The sequence below is a fragment of the Suillus discolor genome (assembly GCF_016758755.1).
Source record: "Suillus discolor strain FC423 chromosome Unknown F5147scaffold_29, whole genome shotgun sequence".
NCBI classification, from domain to species: Eukaryota; Fungi; Basidiomycota; class Agaricomycetes; order Boletales; family Suillaceae; genus Suillus; species Suillus discolor.
In genome coordinates, this window is record NW_024541276.1 from 319,504 (window position 1) to 343,085 (window position 23,582).

Consider the following 23,582-nt stretch of genomic DNA (forward strand, 5'->3'; position numbering starts at 1 on the left):
TTTCGTTTCGTTTTTGGTGCTGTTTGTATGTCCTTCGGCCACCAGGCCAGGGACGGTGAGATATTTTTGCTTTGATTTACTTATACTCTATCTCCATGGTAAATAGTATTTTTCTTAGTCAGTCGGTTTTGCGTACGGGATTTATGGTTTATATTCTCTGGATCCCTGATTTCCGGTGAATGCAGCGCTCTAGACAATCCATTTACCATCATCTGATTGGATCCGGCAGGACAGACTGTATTTGAAATGATAACTTCGCATATCTTGGGACGGCCTTTCACCGACACCAGTTGTTCAAGCCCAAGTAAATTAGTCGTTTGTCATAGATAGTTTCTCTCGTGTCATAGTTTCCATCACCCATAGAGTAACTCTGGCCCCTCAAGGTCCCAAACTCGCAGCTGAAGCAATCCAGGTTTCCCCAATTAACGCTAGCGGTAAAGCAACAATTTAAACAGACTTACAGCACAATCCTCATAATCTGCCTTCGCCTCAGGCACCGTCCTGCCCTTCCTGAGTCCAATCCTCACTCAACATCATCTACATATTGTAAGAACGGAGCAATTTCCAATATGGTGTCGACGCCATGTGCGCGCCGTGAGGTCGTGCACACGTATTGTTCATTACACAATCTCACTTATCAATTATTTGAACAATCGAGTGCGTTCGTATATTAACAGACCACCCGAGGCAAATGAAGGTATCGTAGCGGATGACCTTGCCCAAATGGCAGTGTCTCCATGGTATAGCTTGTGATGCCACAAGATAATGCAACACTGGTGCAGACGCCCGTTGGGATAGGATCAGCTGTGTGGAAGACGTAGATGATGTGTTGTGTCGAGGGCTGCATGTCATCCGAGGGATCAGTATTTGAGAATGGTTGTGATGAAGAAAACTTACTACTAGCTAGAGAAAGCAGATGCAAACGTGTCGCAGCCATTTTCTCGGAGGAAACTTCAAATGCGACGACAGGTGCTCCAAATGTTACACCGATAGGCGAGGCGAGGGTCACAACTTCGAAAATTGTTCCTTGTGCTCGTTTTGGGTAATGATATTTGTGACCTACGATGCACATTAGCAGCACAACGAAAGCCATGAACGACTTACCACACGCTGCTCTATAAGAAGGCTGTTCAAAGAAGTCATGTGGGCTTCTGCGAAGAGTCCTTCAGGGATCGTCATCAGGCAATTGGCAATTCCATTCTACACGACACGCACCATGCAAAATAAGAACGTAAGTCGTTTTAGCGCCTCTCTCATGAAACGTCCGAGCAGCGAGTAGCATGTGGCTGGTATCGATCATATCATCCATCAAAATAGCCACCTGGGGTAATCATCAATAAAGTCGCGAGCAGACTATAAAAAACAGGTGATTACTTACCTCGAACGTCTCCTACCAGAAGCTCCACGAGTTCCAAAGCATTTTGAGATTCCCATCACGTTTCCGGTGTAGAAGGGCGAACACAATGCTAAGTTTGTTTGCCATCCTATCCGGGCGCAGTAGCAGAAGTCCTGGCGCGGTGGCAGGAGTCCTGGCTCCTGTAGTCCTCGCGCGTCGTAGTCTCCTCTCGATAGATAGAGTCGTAGCCTCCCGCTATAGAGGTCTGGCCTTGGTTCCCTTGCAGTCCGTACCCGTTCCAGCATCGATGTCTGATGACATGCGCTGAGCTAAGATGGGATTTGAACCGAATGTTGATATATTTGTCCAGAACATGGCTGCCTGAAGCTACTCTCATTGTATTGAACTAGACGAAAATCATTGTATATAGTCGATCCTACCCTATCAGTCAGATTGTAGTTAAATAGGCATGCATGTCACTGAACGAGTTTACAAAGAAAGTAGAACAAAGCCCCAGAACAGTACTCGCCTATCAAATGCTATCATATATAAGTACACTATGTCCGAGTCCTGTCGACATTAGGCTAGTTTAGTACAGTGAAAAATCAGGCGAGTTGTACCCGCGCAACTAGTCCAAGTTATGGTAGGCTGGAGTAAAACACAGTCGGTGTCTAGTTATTCCTCCGGTGCATTAAATGGACTTCAGATATATGCCGCCACACGGAGGAGCGGCACATGACATTAATTGAGGGATTACCTCGCTTGTGATAGTTGCAGTGTTTCCATTGGCATTGGATCATCGCACCTGGGAATCCAGGAAGATGGTTGTCGTGCCAATGCTGTTTTAAATCCTCCAAGGTTCCTTCATGTCCGCAGGGTACATCGCTACATACCCACTGGCAGAGGAGGGGAGATGGCTGGTTAATTGACAGTTCCAACTGGGCCGGAGGGAACTGAAAACTGGAGTTCACGCCTCCTAGATCTTGAACACATGGCACACTTTGCGAGGGGCCATGTGAGACAGCAGTCCTGAGATTGTCTGGTGCCCACGAGATAGTACTACTGATGTTGTTATATTTATGTAGGGCAGATGGAGAGCATACTTACCTGGGGTTTGCCATCATAGGGACGACAGAATGTATATCCAGGGCGGACATTCCACATTGCGAGGACACGGGTGAAGTATGGCCGATTGGTTCTGGCCTGTATATGAGTATGAAGGCACATACGAGCAAATAAGTATGACGAAAGGCATACATTTGGAATGCGTGTGGAGACAAGTAGACCCTTCCCATTACTGGATGACTTGGGGCCTCCGACCTGGCACCTCCTGGATTGTGGAGATATTGCGACCAGTCATCTGAGGCAGCAGTCCTAAAATTGACTGGTATCCATGAGGTAGCACTGTTTGTTTTTTTAGACTTGTGTAAGGAAGATAAGAAGCGCGATAACTTAGAGTTTGCCATCATAGGTATGATGGAACGTGCATCCGAGGCGGTCATACTGCGTTGCGAGGACATGGCCTGGGGTGAAGTGTGGCCGATTGGTCCTAGCCTGTGTTTAAGTATGAGGGCGGATATGAGCAAATAAGTGACAAAATGCATACGTTGGGAGTGCATGTGGAGACAAGTACACCCCTCCCATCGCTGGAAGACTCGAGGCGCTGGACCTGGCACCTCCTAGATCGTGGGGGATTGATGAGTTATGCGAGGAACCATGCAAAACATCATTTCTACTCAGTGGACTATCTGACATCCATAGGAGAACGCTACTCGTGTTGTTATATTTATGTCACGACGATACTAGGGTGCGTACTAACTCGGAATTTGCTATCATAGGGGCGATGGCATGCATATCCGACATGGTTGCAATGTGTTGCGAGGACGCGGACGAACTGGAGTCGTTTGGACCCAGCCTGTGTATGAGGTTCATTATGTGAAGAAATAAAAGGTGACAGAGGGCATACATTTGGAATGCGCATTGGTTGCTTCCCATTGCCGGAGGACTAGAGCCGAAGTTGATGTTTTTATTGTGTTGGTTACATTGGTGGGTTGGTGGATTATGCGTAAAGCTATAATTTCCAAGTGATGTTGATATTTGTGGCGTTGAAGCAGACATCTTCAAGTTGTGAAATGGGAAAGGCAAGTTTGTTCTAGGGGATAGAATGGGCTCCTGTGTCTTTATACCATGCCCTGCCACAGCAAACGAAAAGTGACCAACCATGATATCCGTGAGATTGTTGTCGTCAAGTAATCAAAGAAGTATTTCCGCTTACATCGCCCGAAGAAATGATTAGTTTGACATCATTGGATCAGTGAACAAAGGGAAGGATGCATAGAATGGAATGTGGATGATGGCAGATTCATCTATCCTTTGAATCGAGCATACTATTACTACATGATAACCATCGGAACCAATAAGGCGTACCATGGAGAACCAGAGAAGCAGTGATTGCTTTACTTGCATGGTGAAAACAAGCGAGCTCCAAAGAAGACCTGCTGATGGAACCGCTGTTTAGTAGCTGGTGATCACCAAGTAGTAAATACTTAATCACTTACTTAAGAACGTGTTGCGGTAGCTATAGCATCTTTTGAGTACAGTGCGTGAAGTACTGACACCTTGATCGGCAATAAAATTGATGGAACGACCCCAAAATGAGGTTGGGGAATTACGGACCGAGTCCACCGCATGTTCCTGTGTGTGACGATAAACCCACAGTACGTTCGGATAGCAGTGTGAAGCACGCCAAACTTCTGGTATGGCCTCGTTCCTGGAACGCCCGTGAGCCAGACCTTCCGTACGTTAACTGAATAGGGACTGCTATGTGGGGTGGAAATAACGGCAGGAATCCATGATAGTATAACAGCTAAACTGTACATGATTAATTCAACCGCATGTTGGCAAAGATAAAACCCAAATTTTAATGAAAGCGTACATTAACGCACACGCTTATGCTGCGTGGTATGATGGGTCCAACAGCGATCGGCAACGGAATAAGCACCGACTCGGTACTGACTGCACGCATAGGGTGGATTCGAATGACTGCGTAGCTAGTAAATATTGAATTAGTATATGTTGAAGCTGCGGCTGTACACGATGACGGAGGTTCGAACGTTCAGGTTTTCACGGGGTTGAAAGAAGCGAGATTGCAAATGAGGTCCAAATTCCCAGAGTGAACGAATGACTGTGCTTAGCCGACCTTTTCCTCGAGGACCTTTTGTGTAAAGAACATCCGGGATGATGCAGATGATCGAGAGGCTCGACTCGGAGGTAATATAGCAGAGTCTTACATAAGAGATAAAAGGTTATTGGTTCCGGCTCCTAATTAATTCCCGATGCCTTCACGCCCGGTGGATTTAACCAAACTGCCAAGTAATTAAGTCACTACCGCCGGGTGCAACTCCAGGCCATTACAACGTGTGCGTAAAGCACCAAAGTTATCATTACAATGAGGAATGCAATACTCTCTCTATGACTCTCCCAAGCGACAGTATACGTGGTTCAAGAACTTTGCCATTACGCGCAACTTTTGATAAAATCCTGACCTGTCGAATAAACTGTAAAATAGAACATGTCCATTCGCAGTCAAAGAGCTACCCTGAAAACGATCCATACCAAAATATTAGAACCATCAGCAACCCCAGAACTGCAAACATCGCAAGCCACATCCCCGTCCTTGACACTGGTCCCATAGATACCACTTCATTCAATACTTCATCGAGGGACTTCATCGCCTCCATTTCAAACATCTATTCACGGTCCCGAGTTCTCTGCAAGAGCACCTTCCTATCTGTCTTTGAGAGATTACAGATGTCCTCCAATGCTTGAGCCCACACCGATGGCTGGGGACAGTAGAACCATCCGGTCCTCTGATGTGCTGGTTGGTCGACGTGGGGCCACCACTGTCGCAAGCAAGTATTGGCAGGCCACATATCATGCCTTCCACTGGTCCAATTCCGAAGTGTTCGTTAGCTGGGATGAGAGTGTAGATCGAGCCTGCAGTAAAGCTGAACGCTTGGTGGTGGTAAAGTTTAAGAAGAACAATATATCCGGCTCATTCGGAATTATCTTCGGGACCGACGGTACTGCTCCGCGGGACTGCAATGGGGTGATGATATTGTAAGTTAGACCTGTGCCAGTTCAATGAGAGATTTCAGCATGCGCATGTTATCCTCTAGACGAAGATCATAGCCACCTGGAAGATGGTCAGTGACGAACTCGTATAAATTAATAATGACTTTTACCAGACCAACCAGTAAGAAGCAGCCTCACATCTGATGTTTTCGGATCCTTGTTCCGCAGTATCGCAATGCTTCTATTGCTAAAGCAACATTCTTCTTCATCTCAAACCGGTTGAAGGGCAATAATGTTCGCTGTTGTCTTCAATGTTTGAATGATCCATGCATGAAAAAAGAAAGAAAGATACACTCACGAGGCAACCTGAAGGCCATCAGAATCTGATGTGTCGATTGGTGAAATATATGTTGCGATATTAATTCCAGGATAGATGGCTTTCAACTGGTGTCTAAGGGAAGAGAGATGGGACTTGGTTACTCGCGCAGTAAATTTTGAGTTGGCGAGAATCAGGTCAGCCTCACGGTGCTGGGTCTCCGGTAAATGTGAATTCTGTGCAAGCGGTGGTACACATACACATAGTCACTGTCTCTAGCCAGTCTATTTCAGGATACTGACATTCCGCCCCCGCCGGTCCTCTACATAGGCACCGTTTCCAACAAGCTTATCCAGAAAATGGCAGTAGAAAATGACGCGCTTGCCACGCAACATTCGGAGGAACGGTATGCAAGTAGAGAGCTCAGACTCAGAGCAACAAAGAAGACGTCGTATTGACCTCGTAGGAATAGAGCTTGGCGGAAGTCGTTAGGCGTCTCCCGATTCTCGCCATCGTATCAGCCTTTGATGTCGCACCAATTCAGTATTGCTTTTTGGCCATGCCTGACATTGTAATGGACGCTCTTACCTATGTTGCACCTTAGTCTCAAAATCATCCACTGGGCATCGACTTACTGCCGCCACTCCATAGGATGCATGATTTACTCACTGCAACGCGGCAGCTGCGTATTTTACGCTATTCTTCATCTCTGACTTGCTATACAACAGCAAAGGCTACTTGCACCTTCTCCTCATGTACGACGATGGCAGTTCCATTGAATGATATCTTCTATTGCATGGCTCCAACTCAGTTACCTGCTCTTCGCGAATTGTCGTGCCACTTTCCTTTCCTGATGTCGGAAGCACTTTTCATGGAGCAAGTTATCTTCAGTACATCTGTATTGGCCTGGATATAGCGAGCAAATGAATGTACTCGCGGCGCACTGTTGGCGTCTTCACCGTCTCACTATTATCGTTGATTATTGGGAATCATTTGATGCTGAGTATTTGGTTTTGTGTCGTTGTCGAAACTGGTCGTCCACAAAAGATTAATAACCTCGTCATTTCTGCTGTTGCGTATTCCGAGGACGAAACGCCGGCACTGCGCACCATGAGTTCAGACCTTTGATGTTGTGGCTCGCTGTTGAGCGATGGAATTGGTTAAATATCGCCGCGACTTCTCTATATGCTAAATATTTGTCTGAATTCATAAGATCTATTGTAGGAGTACATGATACAGATGAAGGTATTGAGAAATATCGCATAGGAACTCTGGTCATCATTTTTACACAGGATTTATGTTTCGCAACCGCAGCAAGACGTCGCTGATCTTTGGACGTGAACTTGGCTTTTGATCCCAACACTGCTCAATCAAGCTCCAATAGGTATCATTAATAGCGTCAGGTCTAGAAGGTCTTTCGCCTTTCCTCACACGAAGCATGATGTTGGTTTCGGCGTTGCGCCCCGTCATGTTCCACAAGTGGGATCCGGTAAAAATCTGAGGAAAGTGAGAACCAAAGCAAGACTAACGGCGGGTCTCGTACCAGATACATTAGGCATGCGAAAGAGTACACGTCGCTTGGTACGCTTGGATCCTGTCCCCTACTATCATGGGAGTCAGAGAATAGCTCTGGGGCTGCCCAGGCTACTGCTCCTGTCGTTGCATCGGTGTATGTGACCGACAAATTGGTAAAGCCGCCCAATATAATGGAGAGGCCAAAATCAGTCAGTACGGCCCTTTCGTCGTCGTCGATCAAAACATTGCACTTCAGAAACGAGTTATTTTTAAATTTTCCTGGATGGATAAATGAGGCTTACTGGAGTGAGGTCTCCGTGAACTACAGGATGCTTATGAACTGTCGGTGTTTTAGACATTTCTGAAGTTCAGCGGGAACTCAGACATACGATATTTCAGCCCTTCGGCGATGTCTTCCACCTGTCAAATGTAGTTAGGGATGATTTAAGAGAAGAGGAAAGCCCACCCAAAGAATACGCTTCGATAGAGGTACGTCATTCCCTTGATCCAAGTACTTCTGGAGTGATCCATTCTTCATCCACGGGGAGACCATGCCTTCGATAAGACCGAAGCCCATCGTAGTGCCCAACAACGAAACTATATTCATATGAGATAGCCTTCTCCAAGCTGCAAGTTCACGCTTCAAATTCTGTGAACCGACAGTTCAGCACATGAATATCTGCAAGTGAAATTTCGTGACCACCTTCTTTATTTGATCCATTCGCGAAGCCTCGAAATGCATAACTTTAACGGCAACCTGTTCTTCATCAGGCTGGTGATATATACCAATGTGAACAAGCAACCTTGACTTGGCCCCCGGTCTTTCTCTTCCAGATGGCTTCATAGATCAACCCATAGCCTCCTCTATTAGCAGGATCATTACCCCGCTTTTCGATCTGCCCAGTAAGATCGGGAGTGCCAATGGATACGAGGTAATCCTTGATCTTGTTCAAGACATCCAATATGAATGGTCGCTTTTGTGGACGAAGTGACAAACATGGTTCTATGAGCGCCCATTGCTTATCGTCGACTATCGAACCCTCGGGTCGCGATGGTGTCACGCGCTTCCGGAGCCGATTAGATATTTCTACGGATGTTACATCATGCCAAGGTATGCGTATTGTGAAAACCTGGAGGAAGAAGTTCTTAGCTCAATGCTGGAAGACGGTATTCAGTCTTACATAAAACATGATACAGCCGAGGGAGTATGTGTCGCTTTTAAAAAGAGTCTTGGGGAGATGTTGAAATACCTGATCGTCTTTCGAATCGAACCATTCTGGACCAGTGAAGTGAATTTCGGGCTTAGGCGGCATCTGGGACGGAGGGCATGTGGCATTTCTTGAGGAAAGTCTCACTGACTGGCGGAAGCCAGAAATACAAGCACTATGTCGCTCAGTAATGAGTACGTTGTCCTGCAAGGAAGTTTGAGTATATGTTCCCAAACCACGCCGATGAAAAACCTACGCTCTCTAGGTTTCCGTGAACCACCAAGTTTGAATGAACTTTGCACCTGGCCGCTCGCTTCAGTTGTTTCATAACTTAAAAGACAACGTACGGTATTCAAGGCCAGAGGAAATGTCGTGCAACTGAAAAGGAGGGTTTTAGATTACGACTCCACCATCTGAAAACAACCTACAAGAGTTGCCTTGGCAGCTGTTTCAAGGACTGCTTCATTCGTACTCATGAAGGAAGTGAGAGTGCCATCTGGCATCCACGGCATGACCAGAGAATGAAACGGTTTGTCCTTCTTAAAGCCCAGGAATGGAACTATATTGACGTGATGAAGAAGGTTTGATGACAGCAACTGTAATTCCGGATGAATTTTCTTGATGATGAGAACAATCGCATTGAGTCTCTAAGCCATATGCCAGTAGTGAGTACACTGACTTCCGAGTGATTCTCGCGTGGATCGCCGGACATGGACCTGTACGACTTGACTGCGACCTGAAGCACACAAATAAACAAATTGTTGCACGAGACGAACCTAACCTACTAGTTTCCCGCTATCTCTGAGATTGCATTGGTTCACCTCTGTATATGTTCCAGACACACACGGTCCTTTGAGAGGTAATATTCGACTTGTAAGATTATAATCCTCGGAACTAAAAGCATTTGCAATCAGCGACTTCTTTGCAGGATAAAAGATGGACGCCAGGGGCGCCCAACATTTGGGCGAACATAGTGGTATTCCTATAAATTAGATGATAAGCTAGTGATTTGTCCAATGGTACTCTGATCAGAGTTACCTACATTTTCTGGCGTGCGGATGAGTGAGTGTTAAATCCTGGAATATAGACCTATCTGATACAACGCAAAAAATGTGAAGGAATGTGGAAGATAACGAGGAACCTATACCACATCCATAGGCGCACGTACTTCTGAGTCACACGCAGGATGCCGGCCTTTGACAAGGCAGTGTGCCAAATAAAAATAATGCTATGCTTGCTGTGGTACAAGGTTCATTGGGCCTACTGGCACCATCAATTCATACATTGAATACGTATCCTACACAGTATAAGCTCTGCTGCACTTGGTCCAAACGCTACAATTAAGACTCACCTGACAACAGCACCGTCGCCTTACTCTCTCATCTCGTTGTGAGTCCCACCTAAGCCATTCACGATAATCAGCTAACACAAATCACTCACTAGCACACGCCGTGCACCCCGACCGAGTCTAGAACTCCCTGACGTTCAAACTGAATGTCTTCTCGGACCAACAAGCTTGTGCCAGAAAAACTTGTCATCAAGGTCAATCACGACAAGCAAGTGCTGGCCATTGCATTTCTCTTCAAAGACCAACACTTCATCGTCTGTCTTCACGGCGGTTGTCTCCAAGTCAGAGAAGCAAAAACTGGCAAACTTCTGGGTGATCCTTGGCAGGATATAGAGGGAAGCCAAATTTGTGCAATCGACGTATCACCAGATGGTGGGCGCGTCGCGACTGGCAGCAAAGATGGCAAAATACGAGTGTGGAAGTGGAATGGAAAAACCGCGAAGATAATTGCCGAATCAAAGAAGCACAGTCATGGTACCGCAGCAAATTGCGTATGCTGGAGTCGACATGATGGTGGTGCTTACATCGCTAGTGGCTTTGACGATGGCAGCGTAGCAGTCTGGCCAGTATCATCGGGGCTAAAGAATCCCACGAGTACTGATGACACCCGCCTCCGACACATACACGCAATCAGCTACTCACATGACGGCACACAACTCCTCGTGAGCGGTTACGACCGCGAAATCTCGAGATTGACGATCAACGAAAGAGCGCAGGAGATTCAGCTTGATGAAGTCATCAAAATTTGCAACAATCCCAACCATGTATCAAGTGCAACATGGGCTATGACTACAGATGGGCATGCGATCGTCACCGGCCTAACAGACGGGAAGATTACGATACTTGAACTTCCGGAAGGTCAACCGTTAGAGCTTGAGGGACCAGGTCACTCCGACCTTGTCTGCGCCGTCGTTCTGTCACTTCCAAACAAACGTGTACTTGCAAGCGCCTCTTATGACCATACTCTCCTCTTTTGGGATCTCGGTACCAAGCGAACAATTTGTCAACCACTCCTGCACTCCGCAGATGTGACATGTGCAGCATTCGCAACCAATGGGACCTTAGTAGCTACTGGTACTTGCGATGGAGAAGTTTACCTTTGGGATGTGGCAGACTTTCTCTCTAATGCAATGCCAACGGAGGATGTGAATGTGGGTACTCACATAAGATCACATCCACCTATCATGTACTGACACCGCGTCACTTTCAGGGTCGTGACGGAGGCACGACTGCTAGACCTTCTCTTAACTTTGACGTATGTAATGCTCGTGTGGATGGTTCATGAGTGCTGGCTCATAAGCATACAGCCTAACTCGCCAATCCCTACCCGCCAACGTGAAGCCCGACAACCACTAGTAGTAAGGCGGCCACCAGTACACCCATCCCTCGACACTCCGAATCGTGGAATATCAAGATACGGTCAGGATTTCTTTGTAAGTGGCGCAGTCGCTAGATGTCTCTGGTCATGAATAACCTCTGAACTGCAGGGCGACGCGCGTCCTGGAGTCGTAGATGGTCCCACTTCAAGTGTTAGCAGGCGATTTTCTATATCCCGGCCTATCAAAGTTGCTGCATCACGTATGCAACAGGTTTGTCACGCTATCTCTTGCCCGCTAATTCACCATTTAAGTGAGTCGATTTGCAGGCATTGAGGGTACCCCGAATACAACTTAAAAGGCCCTCGATGAACGTGAACCTGGGTGACATTCAAGAAGAAAGACAAAACCACCACGGGCAATATCAAGTAACCAGTGACATTCCGCTTACTACATTCGAACAGCAATCAGGGGTGACAAATGAACCGGCCACACGGGGCGCTGTTCTTATACGACGTACTCGCTGGGTCAATGCCTTGTTGCGCATGGGGTGCATACCTCAGTACCCCGAGCAGGTGGATTGACTTGAAACTCACTTTTCAGTGCGTACCGAGTTTGGTTTCCGTGTTGAATGTTTTCAGTTTGGAGCCCAACTAAAGACAATCGCACCACATTATGGCAGGAGGGTGTTCCAGTGTGGAAACCCAGCCTATTCAGGAAAGACTGCGCCGCTGCGGCTTATGATCACTCATTAGTGACATTTTCCTTTGCAGGGCTGTGGAGAGTCGACACATTGGCAGTGGACACCGCCGGGTTATATATAAATCTACCTCAAAGATATTCGTAATGTACAGCCTAGGTACAGGAGAAAGGACGTATGTAATTATGTCCCAAGGACTCAGAGATGTAGACCTATTTTGCGATTAAACGTTTGAATCAAGTTCGCTTCGCAGGAGTTCACAAGCTTCTTCAGCGGATGGGCGAGAAGAGGCTATGCGTCCCCAGCACCGTTGGATAAAATTCCAATGCTCTTGAGATACATCATTGGCTCGGCCTGTGCAGGGTGCTTCGCCTCGAAAAATGGCGAGATATGGTATTTGTTCAGACGGAAAGGGAAGTTCACCAGAGATGACCTGAAAAGGTGTGATCGATATCAAACGACTGAAGACATCACAATTGACATAGAACATACGTAATTCATGATGGAACCAAAGGAATACATATCGCTGTGTCTAGAGGGAGAAAAGAGGTGAGGTCCATACATAGGCGACACGAGATTGTTCTTACATAGACGGTTTTGCGTCGTCCATTACTAGTTCTGGTGCCATCCACCGTGCAGCCGCAGTGACGGTGTAACTCCCAGTGGGTTCCGATATTCGGAAAGACAAGCCAAAATCAGCGATCACTGCGCGTCCATTTATATCCACGAAGATGTTACTCTGTCCATTCATTAGTCTCGAATGCCAATATGGAGTGTTACACACACATCTGTCAAATCTCCATGTACAATGTCTTGCGAATGAACTACAATGTTTGACAATCAAAATAGGGCGAACGATAAATCCATAGCACGCACGATAACGAAGGCCAGTGGCAATGTCGCAGAGCTGTAACTTGATTGAAACATCGATTTTTCAATAGCTATCCGCCTATAACTTACCAATTTTAACTTCTGTCGTGGTTCCATTTCCGGATACCTCTTGATGTAATCTGAGAGTGTGCCATTCTCCATCCAGGAGCAAACCAATGCATTGTAGCCAGGAACGCCGCCAAAATTTCGCGCAACTCCGAGTAGAGGTAGGATGTTTTCTTGCATAAGTCTTTCCCATAGCTTGCGTTCACGCAAATACTCCTGATGCAAGACATCATGAATCAACTCAGAGCACAAGGGTGGAACGCCAAATTTCGCATACTTTTTGATCTGGATCATCGGGTTGGAGTCGAATCGACTTGGCAGCTACCTGGGTATGGATCATTCATGTATACTCTTATTTTATGGAGGATCAGCCGACCTGTATAGTGTTCCAATCCCTCTTCAGCGTACACTTCGTTATGTGTGCAAAACCTCCTGAGGTGGTGGGAATGAGGGGGGTGTTGCGGAGCATCCCTGTCAGGTCATCTGGAGAGATATCGACCTCACTAGGCGTGTACTGATGTTTGAGAAATTCGAGAATTTGTGTTGCGGATGGCCGATCGCGCGGTATGAAGGAACAGCAGCGTGTGATAAAGTTCCACAGGGAATTGTCAATACCGCCACCTACCGGACGTGGTGGCATACGACGCTGTCGAAGTCTGTTGATAATGTCACTCGATCTTGAATCATGCCACGGCAAACATCCCGAGAAAACCTGAATGCAAGCTTCAGAATAGTCAGGATATGCAAGCACACACTCACGTGGAGTAAGATACAGCCGATTGAGTATATCTCTGTTGATGATAGACAATGAACTGTTGCCTTTCTTATTGATAAAGCATTCAGGAGCAGCAAATCGCACTCCACCAGGCTCGGGTGTTTTGAAGGGTTTATCAAGGTCGGTTGCCAAAGAGAAACCGGTCAGATATGCTCGATTTTCTGGGCCTATGAGAATATTTTTCTGGAAAAACGTTGAGAAAATTTGTATGGTCAAGGAATATCATGAACGAACACTCTCTAAGTTACCGTGAACCACATGGGACTCGTGAACTGCAAGCAGTCAAGCAATTAGCATGAGCGCCTACGCTGATGGAATATTACTGACGATAAGCGACTCCGGAGGCGATATCGCGAGCCTAGGGAAGTATGTTATTGCTTGACAAGTTTTGAATCATCTGTGAATTTACCAGGGACAACTTGAGTGATACCTCGATTCCTGCTCCGTGGTACGCGATGTGGCAATGGAGGTCTCCACTTGGCATCCAGGGGAACACAAGCGAAGGGAAGCTACCACCTTGGAAATCTCCAGTGGTACCTAACAATCGAATGATATTTGGGTGATTAAGTCTCTTGCGCAAGTGTATCTCTTTCAAGATTCGCTGAGGCGTCATTAAAAATAGGTATCGATACCGAGGAATTAGAAAATACTGACATCGTAATATTCTTTGTGCCTGCCAAATCGGATGAACTTTACTGCGACCTGCGAAGTAAGGGTAAATTGAGGCTGAGCTCATCCCACGGTGAAGTCGACTACGAACGAGAGTGCTTTCGCTGCCAGTCGTCAGCCTTTTGCACTTGTATACGTCGCTGTAACTCCCGGGTGCGCTCAATATTGGATTGATAAGATCAGTAGCACTGAGTTAGGCGTAAGTCAGGCAATCGACACCAGAGCTTTCTAGGGTACTGACAGTATTTTTGGCACTGGATCCCTCCAAAGAAACGTGAGGATGTTCTTTAACATATACCATATCCACCTCAACCACATTCCATGCAAAGTTGTAATAACCGTGGTTGTATGTATGTGCAGAAGGGGGATGGACAGCTATCAAAGGTCAGCTAGCGATCAGCATAACTTATACGCTCGGGAGTAATGATGTCGATTTTTCGGCGGTGCCCGTGCAGATTTGTATACAGCATTGCTATGCCCACGTACCCCAGCTCAGCTCCGAGCCCTGCTGCTCAAGCGCTCAGCGCTCAATTCTAACTTGAAGATGTCAATTGTCAGTGTCAACTGAGCTGCGCAGCGGTATTACGATATACATATTAATATTTATTATTACATAACACTTTTGTACGTAAATTAGTAAATGAATTATTACGTTGTGCCGCTTGAATCGGTTTTATTCGAGTTTCCTTATTAGTATGTTACTATGTATACCTCTGTGGTTAAGGTGGCTTCTAATCATCTTTGAAATCCGATTTCTCTTATACCCAGGAAGCGGCAGTATGGACAAGAAACAAAAAATAGCTGATTTGAATTTTCTGGTAGGCGCTGCATGTCATTTTCCTCGAAGTGCCTGGACTTGGCATGGACCCTGCTGGAAACCTAGGAATCAGGATAAATAAGTCCTCCTCTGAACGGGCTACGGGATTTCATAGTAGCCGTGATGAGGCGGGGCAGCGGCGGGCACAATTTGGACACGTCAAATCAGCCCCTGTTGTGCCATACAGCTAGTAGGCGGCTGCTGTGTGATTCGGGCCAAGTCTATAAGTATTGCACGCAAGGTCCCATTGTATCCGTCTCTTAACTTTTCCACCTGCAGATCTGCAGTAGCCTATCCAAAGAATCTGCAATATTTAGCATCTCGTCCTATTTAAAGTCGACTGTGCTGCTCTAGCTCGAATCACGTTCTCTAATTTAGTGAGTACTAGTCCTTCATTTCTGATCATGAAATCGTAACGAGGTGGTACATAGTTTCCGGTCGAAACTGCCAGCTACTGAATCTGTCAAATCCCTTGGCATTCGACTCACCTCGCCCCACCTGTCGTAGCGAATATTTATTTTTGTAACATCATCATACCATGCTCTGTTCGGTCAAACCTCATATCCAGCTCAACAACAAGAGAATCCACTCCGAGTTCGCAGCAATCACATGCATCGATTTTCTGGATGAAGATCGACGCATCATCACCTGTTCCGAAGATGGTTCCATCCAAGTTCGGAAGGCGGATACAGGTGAAAAAGTGGGTGACCCCTGGACAGATGAAGGAAGTGGGGGCATCCACGCCATGGCAGTATCGCCAGATCAAACGGAAGTCGTAACCGGCAGCCAAGATGGCAGGATACGCCTGTGGAATGTGGCCACCAGGGAAAGGACCAGAAGATCGAGGCAAGCTCACAGCCTCACAATACTGTCTGTCTGCTGGAGTCCGGATGAATTTCACATCGCCAGCGGGTCTGAAGACGGAACGGTGTTCATATGGGATACCAACCAAGACGATATCGTTGGACATCTTATCAGAACTAACCACCCACATGTATACGCTGTATGCTATTCACCTGGCGGTGAAACGCTCGTGACGAGCGGATACAACAACATGATCACTTTCTGGGACGTCAATACAAGGGAGGCGCTCCGCTTTGTAGAAGCATGCCATTTATCGCAGCAGGTCCATTGCATCGCATGGACTTCATATGATAGAATTTTCCTGGGATGTAGTAATGGAATCGTACAGGCAACAGCTAATGCCGAAGGAGAAGTCGCCTGTCTAGGCAAACGTACTGGTCCTATCTGCGCCATCGTCTTGTCTCAAGACGAGCTTTTATTGGCAGCCGCTTCTCTCGATAATACCATCTCCTTATGGAATCCAAAAACCAACAAGTCAGTTGGTCGGCCATTGTGTCGTCCCAAGGGCCTGAGGTGTGCGGCTTTCGCAAGAAACCCTGACAGCGGACTGTTCGCCGCCAGTGGTACCGATGATGTGTATATCTGGGATCTTCAGGAGCTGTTTAGGGATTTCAATGTAAGCTTCCAAGTTACAATATCTGCAAGATGATCATTGACACACTCACGTTTTATCACTTGTTGCATGTAGAGTACATTGCCTCTCAATCCAAGACCATGGTATGAGCGTTGCATAGTGCAGTGGAGTTCCTTATTCAGAACTGTTGTCCAAGTCACTGAGAAGGTCCGTCTCATACTTCACCTAATAATTTAGCCGAGTTATGACCCAGCTTAACCCTAGGCATTTGGTCGTTTGAGACGCACGCGTGCCGCTGGCCCGGGAGTGGGGCACGGTGCGCAAGAAAACTATTTGCATGGCCGTCAATCACTTGACAAACAGGAAAGTGCAGTGCACCTGTTAGGGTAAAGGACAATGTTTGGTCTCGTCGGCTGTGTGTTGGTTATTTCAAGTTGTCCTCCGTCTAGATGGAGGATTAGATCTTTTCGTTTTGGTTTATCCTGTATCTCCACGTACCAGTAGGTACTATTTTGTTCTTGTTTCTACTTGTATCTTCCGACGGGACTCAGGGCAGTACAATCACGTCTAATCAGGAGCTTGGTTTTGTGTACGAGACATAGACATATTCTTGGATCCTTATTTCGGGTCAATACAGCATTTACCACTGTCCGGCTCCGCGGTAGGACAGACTGGGTGCGAAATGATAACTTTGGGGCCCGCGTTTGAAATTTGAGGGGACGTGGGTGATTAATGGATGTCTCAGCGGAGATGGCGGTTGCATGCTGTATGATCTACGTCATGTGCAACTGATAAGCCCTTACTATAATCGTAGCGGCGGTGACCCCGACTCCGCCTCTCCGTGTAAGGCCACAGGGCGGAAGCTAAGATACGTTAGCATATTCCCACGACATATCCTTTGACAGAAACGAGGGCATGGTTGCGTAACACCCAACTAGGGTGTCGGGGATCTACGGCTTCTGTCAAAGTGTCAGGCTGTTCAGAACGTTCTATGTAGCCCAAGCTCAAATTAGTCATACGTCATATACGAATTGTAATTGTAAGTTTCCCGCTTCCATGACCGAGATTAAGTCAGGCCCTTGAAGCTGCCAAACTCCCAGTTAAAGCAATCCTAGTACCACGATTAACACTAGCAGTAAAAAAGAATTAAAATAGGCTTACAACACAGTCTTCATCATCCGCCTTCGCCTCAGGCACCGTCCTGCCATCCTGTCCTTCCTGAGTCCAATCCTCACTCAACAACCTATCGATGATTTGAACGATCGAGTGCGTCCGTACGTCAACAGACCATCCGAGGTGCGTGACGGTATCGTAGCGGATGACCTTTCCCAAATGGCAGCGTGTCTCCATAGCATAGCCTGCAAGGCCACAAGACGAAGTCATACCGGTACAGGTGCCCATTGGGATAGGGTCAGCTGTGTGGAAGACGTGGGTAATGTGTTGTGTCGAGGGCTGTATTGTCATCCGAGAGATCGGTATCTGAGAATGGTTATGACGAAGACTTGCACTCACTGGAGAAGGTAGGTGCAAACGCGTCGCAGCTAATTTCTCAGAGGGCGCTTCAAATGCGACAACAGGCGCTCCAAATGTTACACCGATAAGCGAGGCGAGGGAACCACCGAGAGAATGCCCTTTCAGATAATGAGAAGTACTCAGAAGATATAACGTTTAAACGCACCTATGAGCCAGATATTGGCATGAGGATACAAATATGTGACGTTATTATATAAATTCTGCAGCGGAATCAGACCGGAAAACTAAGCTTCGAACTGACACATACCACTCCAACAGAATAATATAAGCTCTCCCCCATCAAACTCCTCTCCAGACATTCCTGGTCACATTTAGAGCCACCCTGGTGGCAATCGCAAACCGTTGACCAACTCGGACCAACTCTTGCACAACAGCAAGAAAACAAAAGGTTATCGTTTAGCTTATCCCTTCGTACAGTTGGGCCACCACCACCTGTAATCCAGCCAGCGGAAGTACCCTTGATCGAAAGCACCACTGTTGAGTTGTCGTCCGAGACAAAGATATGCCCTCGAATGCCATCTGCATCAGGTTCCCAACCAAACGGTATGGACTGTTATTTTCAACATATTATAAAATGTATCATCAAGGTAAATAAACGCACCTTATTCCAGCCCTCCGGTGTGTACCAATCTGACGCCGTGGATGACGTATATGCATTAGAGGTCATTTTCGCAAGTGTAAGCAGCGTCTCTCTCTCCTCAACGTCTGGTCCGAGGATGTCGGCTGTATCCCACAATACCTGTTCGCTTTGGTCATATCTGATAGAGCGTAGTCGAGCGCTATGAAATGCCTTCGCCGATTGCGGTTTGTGCGTTTGGATATTCGATGTACTCATAACAAACGAATCTGCGGCGAATGATGGATCCACGTTGGAGAAGATCACCCTAGAGTCATTAGTTAGAGCATGCTCGTGCCGCAGCTGGAAGGACAGCGGGGTCCGGGCTGGCAGGACAGCAGGTGGCTGAGAGAAGTCGAGCCAAAGTATTGAGCCAAGCAAGAAGCGAAGAGTAGCGGGCAGTAGATTAAGCATTGCGAGTTGCAGTTCTAAGGGTATTTATGCATAAGACGTGAAGTAGACCGTCGTTCTAGCACGACTGTGTTCACGCCTCAAGGAGATGACTCTGCATGTGCTAAACTAGGAAGGTGCGATGATTATGTCAGCCTTGTTTAATTTTTTTTCAACTCGAGAGTCGACTCAGTCGTTGTCGAGACCGCACTGTTGGAGTTTGGACCGCCCAAGTTAGACCGCCTGGTTTTGCTCATCGATCACGCTCCTCAAACGACGGACACGAAGGTTTGACTATTGCCTTATCATATACACAGATTGTGGAGCTCGTACAAGCGCCCATTGATAGACCCCGGGTCTAGCCCTTCGCCTTCACCCATGGATCCCACTTCTGATCCCTGGGTCCTGTTAAGGTAGAGGTAACTATTTTAACACGAAGCGGCGTCTCCTTAATGCTAGTACATTTTCAACTCGTAACCATCTCATGGAACTCTGCCTGCGACACAATGACCCTACACAAACCCTACTCATGACCCCGGACGGCATAGTCATGTACCAGGTCAATACGGCACCAGGACAAACCACGATAAGCCGCTTCGAAAACCACGCTCAACGCTTGAGCACCGGGCGGGTATCTTGCGTCGTTGCCGAAGTCGATAGTAGCCGGTTGAGGTTACTCGATAATGATATCCCGATAGACATTGTGATGGTTTCGGGCGCGGAAAATACTGAAAACGTCGACAGGTAAGGCACTAGATTTAATGTATCGACGTTAGTTTAAGATCATAAAGACCTTGGACCTTCAACGGACCAGACGATAAGCCGTACACATGGCAAATTCTGTTTCGTTCTCCGGTGGTAAGTCGTTGACGAATCAATCTCCGCGTTATCTCTAACCGTAATCCAGCTCTTTGTATCCGACAATGCACCCATCCCTCTAGCACGATATAGACAAGCGAAAATTGGTATCATATCACGATCAAGACGAGCTTTCCTCGAAATATTCCCCGCTGGAATAAATGTCATCGATTTCATAGTCGTTACATTTGTCTCTTACGCGAAGCACCATTGGCTGAACGAGCCACACCACGAGTCCAATCCATCGGCAATTTAGTCCTACAAGCGAAGCTGTTGAAGGTAGGCACGCTCAAAAGCATTGTTGAATTATTGATATTGACCATTTTGACTCCTTTTCGTCACTGTTGGCTTCAATTTTCAGCTGGATAAATTGCGCGAAAGATTGAATTATGCTTCCCTGACTGGGTTTTTGTAAATTATACGTGGGGTACTCGGAATAGCATTCTGGCCAACTTCGAACACTTGCTTCTGATATCTGAGAGCTAAGCGTGAAGAGGGTTGATCATCTATTTGTGATCTTGTACGTATGCAACGTCGTTCATGTGCTCTGAGCATGAGAGCGTAAATGTTCGCATGACTGACCTGCGAATCTCAAACACGTTCCCAGAACCAAGCAAGAATCAAGAAGCACGGTAATTTTGTGGATACCGTGTCAATTATATACCAGTTCTGTCTCGATATTGATATCATATATCATAATAAATCATATACCGATTGCATGGAATTCAATGGAACTTGGAACATGCAAGTTTGGTATTTGTCCCTGCACTTGAATCTTGCTTTACACCGTATCACTCAGTTCATCACTTGAACATCGAGTTTGATTCTGAGTGACAATATACTACACATTTCACATTGGACTGGCCAACTTTGTCTGAGACGGTAACATCTACTAGGTTGTCGTCGGTCTCTATTCCGCAGTACTTGCTTGTCTAAGCGTACTATGCCCCCAGATACTTCGAGGCTTGCGGTTTTCGCCGCCACAACAACGACATCATGCTATCAACCAATCAAGTGCATCCCACGTCCATCGATTTAGCGTTAACGTTAACCGACACATCACCTTTCTTTACCGATCCTGCACGCCTCCCAAGTGTACATCCCGAGCTGCAAGGCCTCACCTACGTTCAAGCTGTGGGCACTGGATTGATGTCAAACGAACACGTATACAGGCTGGAAGACAGAGAACGGGCTACAGTTGTACGGGACTTTTTGAAGAGAGAGCAAGGGGTGTTTAATGTGGTTTTGCTTGAGAAGAAGCAACGGGCCAAGAGGGATGAGTTTTGATTTGTGAGCATCGCTTCATTAAACGTTTCTCAGAACGAGTTAAACTGTTTTAATTCAGATACTAGAGCGGCTGATATCACTGGAAAAGTATACGTTGCCATTGCGATACCGGGATCTATGTAAGTAAAAGATACGCGGCTAGATATTTTCAAGAAGACTAGTGTTTGTAGGGTAACGATATATATAAAAAGCGCGCGACTAGTGCTACCTAAATAAAAATACAGATATACGAAAAGAGCCGTGTAGTGTGAAGTTTGAACCGATTATCCTAGAGTAACCAATCACTACGGTGGCAATGCACTTTGAACATAACTGAGAATGTGGTCCACAGTCGGTCTGTCAGATGACCTTGACCAGCATTCTTGAAGAAGGGGTACGTGGCGCCTGTCAACTGAACTGTCTGCTGCCATGGGTTGCATACCCTTGTGTCTGGCAGCCATGATATGGAAAGGGTCTGCCAGCCAATGATAAGGGAGCTTTCCGGATAGCACCTGAATTGTAACTCAAAATGCAGGTACTGCAAGGCAAAATAAGAGGTAGCGTACCTGAAATATTACGCAACCGAGCGAGTAAACGTCGGAGCGGGCAGTCGGCTTTCCAGCTTCTTCATCTGCAAGATCTATCAATTCAGGCGCAGCCCAGCGTATAGAACCCGGGTAGTAAGTTTCGCACGACGAGCTATCGCATTCTGCAAGGATCGCCGACAGTCCGAAGTCTGCTACGTGAGCGTTTCCTTTGGAATCGATCAATATGTTGTGCTGTAATTGTTTAGCTTGTCAAACACACGTCCAGAGTTACAACCTTACCCCAGTGAGGTTCCCATGAATGACGTGTCTGTCGTGAACTGTGGGAATTGTCAAAAGCTGTATGTGAAAAAATATGAACCAGCACAAACGATACTGGATAGCTGTCGTAATCTGTTCAAGCTACAGAGAGTAATTGTCAACGCGATCAGCTTAAATGACTTGGCAATAGGACCCACGAGTATGAACTTGTCACCATCCAACAGATTAAAAAATTCAATAGACAGATAGTTCGTCAATGATCCACGCTCCATCCAAGGAGTCACGAATGCGGGGAGCGATCCAAATCCTGAGGTCGTCCCAAAAAGGCGAAGTACACTCTTATGATGCAACGTTGTCCACACGCGCACTTGGCCATAGATCCTCTAAAACATTATTAGCATGAATAGAGTGAGCTGTGGCCGTGTACCTTGCGCAATGCCCTTATCGCTTCTTCGCTTGAATCAAGGATCCTCAAGGATTTGATGGCAACCTGTTGTGAACTTCATTGGCGGTGACGAATGAAAGAAGGAGGAGGTACCTCTATTTTTCCATGAGACTTTGAAACCATGGTACATCGGTAGACATCGCTCAAATCGCCGATGAGATGAGGAAAACTATCATATCTGAAAATACATGCCCGAGGAACCTCTGTCGATTTGTCCTGGATCATATCGGACCTATACAGTGCCTTCTTTAGACCAACAGGCCAACATGACAAGACGTTATTTTACAGAGAATGCCATAGTACTTGCACTCTAGTGACCCCGCCAATCTGATGAAATGAAAAGTTTATTTCGTGATTAGAAACACAGAGAATCGTCGATTTGCCAGCTTAGATAGATGTACGCTCACCTTCAGACAAAAGATATTTAACATCGTTGTGCACCTCTGTCGTGAGTCACAACTTCGTCAGAATGCTGGGATGCGATACGGACGAGATAAGGAGGCGCCGAAACTAGATTCTTGGGCCTTAAGTTCGAAAGCGACTAAAAAAGGCTGGGGCCGCTGGGCGCTTTTCTTCCTGGCATAGGAAATCCGTAGGCCATTAGGTGAATGCTGTACTTCTATATGTATTGCTGTGTAAAACCAAATACTATAATTATGTAAGTTGGTTTGAGGCGCTTGGCCGGTTTCTTCTGCGACTCCCACGTTAGGTATTTTTCCCTGCACACGGATTGATCCCATCATCCGGATGAGTCTGTCTTTGGTCCTCGACTTCTCAAAGTCCCTCGTCTTTCTCCTTCTAGTGTTTTATGCATATCCTGCACCAGTACCATGGTTACTCGTCTTGTAGCCTCTTGGTTCTTAAGCTTCACACCGGTCGAACTTCCAGCCCCCCTGAAGCCCACTATACTATATATGGCTCTGTCCAGAACTGCCAAAGTGTAACATTTTCGCGTACTAGCTCAAGCTCACATTGCAAAACTGGATGAAGTGGGCACCGACTTGACTCGCGAACAGTTTTTTCCCTACATGGTAGAGAGTTCATGAACACCAAAATCTGCTAACTTCGGACAGACTCATCGGCCTTCCGAATTTGTCTCGATTTTCGGCCTGCTAAACTTCGGATAAACTTATGTGGGAAGCTTCAAGGGGCCTGGTCAAACGTATACCCCCCCAGCTTTCACATCGGCGGCTTGTGTTGTCCATCCGGAGGCTCCTCAT

The 23,582-nt window shown here is 46.7% G+C and overlaps 10 protein-coding genes across 10 annotated transcripts; 4 read left to right on the forward strand and 6 right to left on the reverse strand.

The window, feature by feature from the left end:
* Nucleotides 1-496: 496 nt before the first annotated feature.
* On the reverse strand, nt 497-1,235 carry F5147DRAFT_696128 (uncharacterized protein). Its single transcript, XM_041437420.1, has 4 exons — nt 907-1,235; nt 884-885; nt 637-841; nt 497-522 (listed from the first exon to the last, which is right to left on the reverse strand). The coding sequence occupies exons 1-3, from the start codon at nt 1,091-1,093 to the stop codon at nt 671-673; spliced, it is 360 nt and encodes a 119-aa protein (XP_041292599.1). The 5' UTR covers nt 1,094-1,235; the 3' UTR covers nt 497-522; nt 637-670.
* An 858-nt stretch (nt 1,236-2,093) lies between these two features.
* Nucleotides 2,094-3,705, reverse strand: F5147DRAFT_179871 (uncharacterized protein). The gene is made up of 9 exons (XM_041428421.1): nt 3,612-3,705; nt 3,303-3,528; nt 3,156-3,251; nt 3,073-3,104; nt 2,943-3,015; nt 2,789-2,890; nt 2,594-2,740; nt 2,444-2,534; nt 2,094-2,395 (listed from the first exon to the last, which is right to left on the reverse strand). The coding sequence occupies exons 2-9, from the start codon at nt 3,452-3,454 to the stop codon at nt 2,258-2,260; spliced, it is 831 nt and encodes a 276-aa protein (XP_041292600.1). The 5' UTR covers nt 3,455-3,528; nt 3,612-3,705; the 3' UTR covers nt 2,094-2,257.
* Nucleotides 3,706-5,156: 1,451 nt separating this feature from the next.
* F5147DRAFT_653093 (uncharacterized protein) lies at nt 5,157-5,614 on the forward strand (the record flags this gene model as incomplete). The annotated part of the gene is made up of 2 exons (XM_041433746.1): nt 5,157-5,455; nt 5,584-5,614. 2 exons carry the CDS (start codon nt 5,157-5,159, stop codon nt 5,612-5,614), a joined length of 330 nt encoding a protein of 109 aa, XP_041292601.1.
* Nucleotides 5,615-6,926: 1,312 nt separating this feature from the next.
* F5147DRAFT_696138 (kinase-like domain-containing protein) lies at nt 6,927-9,431 on the reverse strand. Its single transcript, XM_041437421.1, has 13 exons — nt 9,235-9,431; nt 9,129-9,185; nt 8,878-9,066; nt 8,797-8,827; nt 8,706-8,743; nt 8,423-8,653; nt 8,045-8,371; nt 7,945-7,998; nt 7,708-7,890; nt 7,631-7,661; nt 7,544-7,581; nt 7,270-7,491; nt 6,927-7,223 (listed from the first exon to the last, which is right to left on the reverse strand). The coding sequence occupies exons 2-13, from the start codon at nt 9,159-9,161 to the stop codon at nt 7,011-7,013; spliced, it is 1,590 nt and encodes a 529-aa protein (XP_041292602.1). The 5' UTR covers nt 9,162-9,185; nt 9,235-9,431; the 3' UTR covers nt 6,927-7,010.
* Nucleotides 9,432-9,658: 227 nt separating this feature from the next.
* F5147DRAFT_696145 (WD40-repeat-containing domain protein) lies at nt 9,659-11,127 on the forward strand. The gene is made up of 3 exons (XM_041437422.1): nt 9,659-9,838; nt 9,893-10,948; nt 11,008-11,127. The coding sequence occupies exons 2-3, from the start codon at nt 9,944-9,946 to the stop codon at nt 11,080-11,082; spliced, it is 1,080 nt and encodes a 359-aa protein (XP_041292603.1). The 5' UTR covers nt 9,659-9,838; nt 9,893-9,943; the 3' UTR covers nt 11,083-11,127.
* A 739-nt stretch (nt 11,128-11,866) lies between these two features.
* Nucleotides 11,867-14,137, reverse strand: F5147DRAFT_800469 (kinase-like domain-containing protein; the record flags this gene model as incomplete). The annotated part of the gene is made up of 11 exons (XM_041443262.1): nt 11,867-12,246; nt 12,306-12,345; nt 12,401-12,552; nt 12,600-12,637; nt 12,690-12,720; nt 12,774-12,965; nt 13,027-13,074; nt 13,126-13,707; nt 13,759-13,796; nt 13,852-13,882; nt 13,934-14,137. The coding sequence occupies 11 exons, from the start codon at nt 14,135-14,137 to the stop codon at nt 12,037-12,039; spliced, it is 1,566 nt and encodes a 521-aa protein (XP_041292604.1). The 3' UTR covers nt 11,867-12,036.
* A 1,000-nt stretch (nt 14,138-15,137) lies between these two features.
* Nucleotides 15,138-17,205, forward strand: F5147DRAFT_696205 (WD40-repeat-containing domain protein). Its single transcript, XM_041437423.1, has 5 exons — nt 15,138-15,237; nt 15,290-15,387; nt 15,442-16,490; nt 16,563-16,655; nt 16,713-17,205. The coding sequence occupies exons 3-5, from the start codon at nt 15,549-15,551 to the stop codon at nt 16,836-16,838; spliced, it is 1,161 nt and encodes a 386-aa protein (XP_041292605.1). The 5' UTR covers nt 15,138-15,237; nt 15,290-15,387; nt 15,442-15,548; the 3' UTR covers nt 16,839-17,205.
* A 154-nt stretch (nt 17,206-17,359) lies between these two features.
* F5147DRAFT_636282 (Alpha/Beta hydrolase protein) lies at nt 17,360-19,111 on the reverse strand. Its single transcript, XM_041432908.1, has 5 exons — nt 18,583-19,111; nt 18,229-18,531; nt 18,127-18,181; nt 17,610-18,079; nt 17,360-17,559 (listed from the first exon to the last, which is right to left on the reverse strand). Exons 1-5 carry the CDS (start codon nt 19,009-19,011, stop codon nt 17,515-17,517), a joined length of 1,302 nt encoding a protein of 433 aa, XP_041292606.1. The 5' UTR covers nt 19,012-19,111; the 3' UTR covers nt 17,360-17,514.
* A 66-nt stretch (nt 19,112-19,177) lies between these two features.
* Nucleotides 19,178-20,476, forward strand: F5147DRAFT_696214 (uncharacterized protein). Its single transcript, XM_041437424.1, has 3 exons — nt 19,178-19,731; nt 19,779-19,845; nt 19,895-20,476. The coding sequence occupies exons 1-3, from the start codon at nt 19,472-19,474 to the stop codon at nt 20,099-20,101; spliced, it is 534 nt and encodes a 177-aa protein (XP_041292607.1). The 5' UTR covers nt 19,178-19,471; the 3' UTR covers nt 20,102-20,476.
* A 665-nt stretch (nt 20,477-21,141) lies between these two features.
* Nucleotides 21,142-22,996, reverse strand: F5147DRAFT_180113 (kinase-like domain-containing protein). The gene is made up of 8 exons (XM_041428422.1): nt 22,770-22,996; nt 22,456-22,689; nt 22,345-22,407; nt 22,115-22,300; nt 22,028-22,058; nt 21,939-21,976; nt 21,678-21,890; nt 21,142-21,623 (listed from the first exon to the last, which is right to left on the reverse strand). Exons 2-8 carry the CDS (start codon nt 22,585-22,587, stop codon nt 21,417-21,419), a joined length of 870 nt encoding a protein of 289 aa, XP_041292608.1. The 5' UTR covers nt 22,588-22,689; nt 22,770-22,996; the 3' UTR covers nt 21,142-21,416.
* Nucleotides 22,997-23,582: the final 586 nt, after the last annotated feature.

Excerpts from the sequence above, each read along its gene's own strand:
- F5147DRAFT_696128 (XM_041437420.1), bottom strand. The coding sequence starts at position 1,093 with ATGGCTTTCGTTGTGCTGCTAATGTGCATCGTAGGTCACAAATATCAT.
- F5147DRAFT_179871 (XM_041428421.1), bottom strand. The coding sequence starts at position 3,454 with ATGTCTGCTTCAACGCCACAAATATCAACATCACTTGGAAATTATAGC. Across the intron at positions 3,252-3,302 it reads AACCAATGCGCATTCCAAAT|GCTGGGTCCAAACGACTCCA; the intron begins GTATGCCCTCTG and ends CCTCATACACAG. Across the intron at positions 2,741-2,788 it reads CCTATGATGGCAAACTCTAA|TGCTACCTCATGGATACCAG; the intron begins GTTATCGCGCTT and ends AAAAACAAACAG.
- F5147DRAFT_696138 (XM_041437421.1), bottom strand. The coding sequence starts at position 9,161 with ATGTCCGGCGATCCACGCGAGAATCACTCGGAA. Across the intron at positions 9,067-9,128 it reads CACGCGAGAATCACTCGGAA|AAAATTCATCCGGAATTACA; the intron begins GTCAGTGTACTC and ends CTCATCATCAAG. Across the intron at positions 8,654-8,705 it reads TTCACGGAAACCTAGAGAGC|GACAACGTACTCATTACTGA; the intron begins GTAGGTTTTTCA and ends ACTTCCTTGCAG.
- F5147DRAFT_696145 (XM_041437422.1), top strand. The coding sequence starts at position 9,944 with ATGTCTTCTCGGACCAACAAGCTTGTGCCAGAAAAACTTGTCATCAAG. Across the intron at positions 10,949-11,007 it reads TGCCAACGGAGGATGTGAAT|GGTCGTGACGGAGGCACGAC; the intron begins GTGGGTACTCAC and ends CGTCACTTTCAG.
- F5147DRAFT_696205 (XM_041437423.1), top strand. The coding sequence starts at position 15,549 with ATGCTCTGTTCGGTCAAACCTCATATCCAGCTCAACAACAAGAGAATC. Across the intron at positions 16,491-16,562 it reads AGCTGTTTAGGGATTTCAAT|AGTACATTGCCTCTCAATCC; the intron begins GTAAGCTTCCAA and ends TGTTGCATGTAG. Across the intron at positions 16,656-16,712 it reads TTGTCCAAGTCACTGAGAAG|GCATTTGGTCGTTTGAGACG; the intron begins GTCCGTCTCATA and ends GCTTAACCCTAG.
- F5147DRAFT_636282 (XM_041432908.1), bottom strand. The coding sequence starts at position 19,011 with ATGCTTAATCTACTGCCCGCTACTCTTCGCTTCTTGCTTGGCTCAATA. Across the intron at positions 18,182-18,228 it reads TATATTATTCTGTTGGAGTG|AATTTATATAATAACGTCAC; the intron begins GTATGTGTCAGT and ends ATTCCGCTGCAG. Across the intron at positions 17,560-17,609 it reads CGGATGATGAAGACTGTGTT|GATTGCTTTAACTGGGAGTT; the intron begins GTAAGCCTATTT and ends TCGTGGTACTAG.
- F5147DRAFT_696214 (XM_041437424.1), top strand. The coding sequence starts at position 19,472 with ATGGAACTCTGCCTGCGACACAATGACCCTACACAAACCCTACTCATG. Across the intron at positions 19,732-19,778 it reads AATACTGAAAACGTCGACAG|ACCTTGGACCTTCAACGGAC; the intron begins GTAAGGCACTAG and ends AAGATCATAAAG. Across the intron at positions 19,846-19,894 it reads TTCTGTTTCGTTCTCCGGTG|CTCTTTGTATCCGACAATGC; the intron begins GTAAGTCGTTGA and ends ACCGTAATCCAG.
- F5147DRAFT_180113 (XM_041428422.1), bottom strand. The coding sequence starts at position 22,587 with ATGATCCAGGACAAATCGACAGAGGTTCCTCGGGCATGTATTTTCAGA. Across the intron at positions 22,059-22,114 it reads ATGGTGACAAGTTCATACTC|CTTGAACAGATTACGACAGC; the intron begins GTGGGTCCTATT and ends TACTCTCTGTAG. Across the intron at positions 21,891-21,938 it reads TTCATGGGAACCTCACTGGG|CACAACATATTGATCGATTC; the intron begins GTAAGGTTGTAA and ends AAACAATTACAG.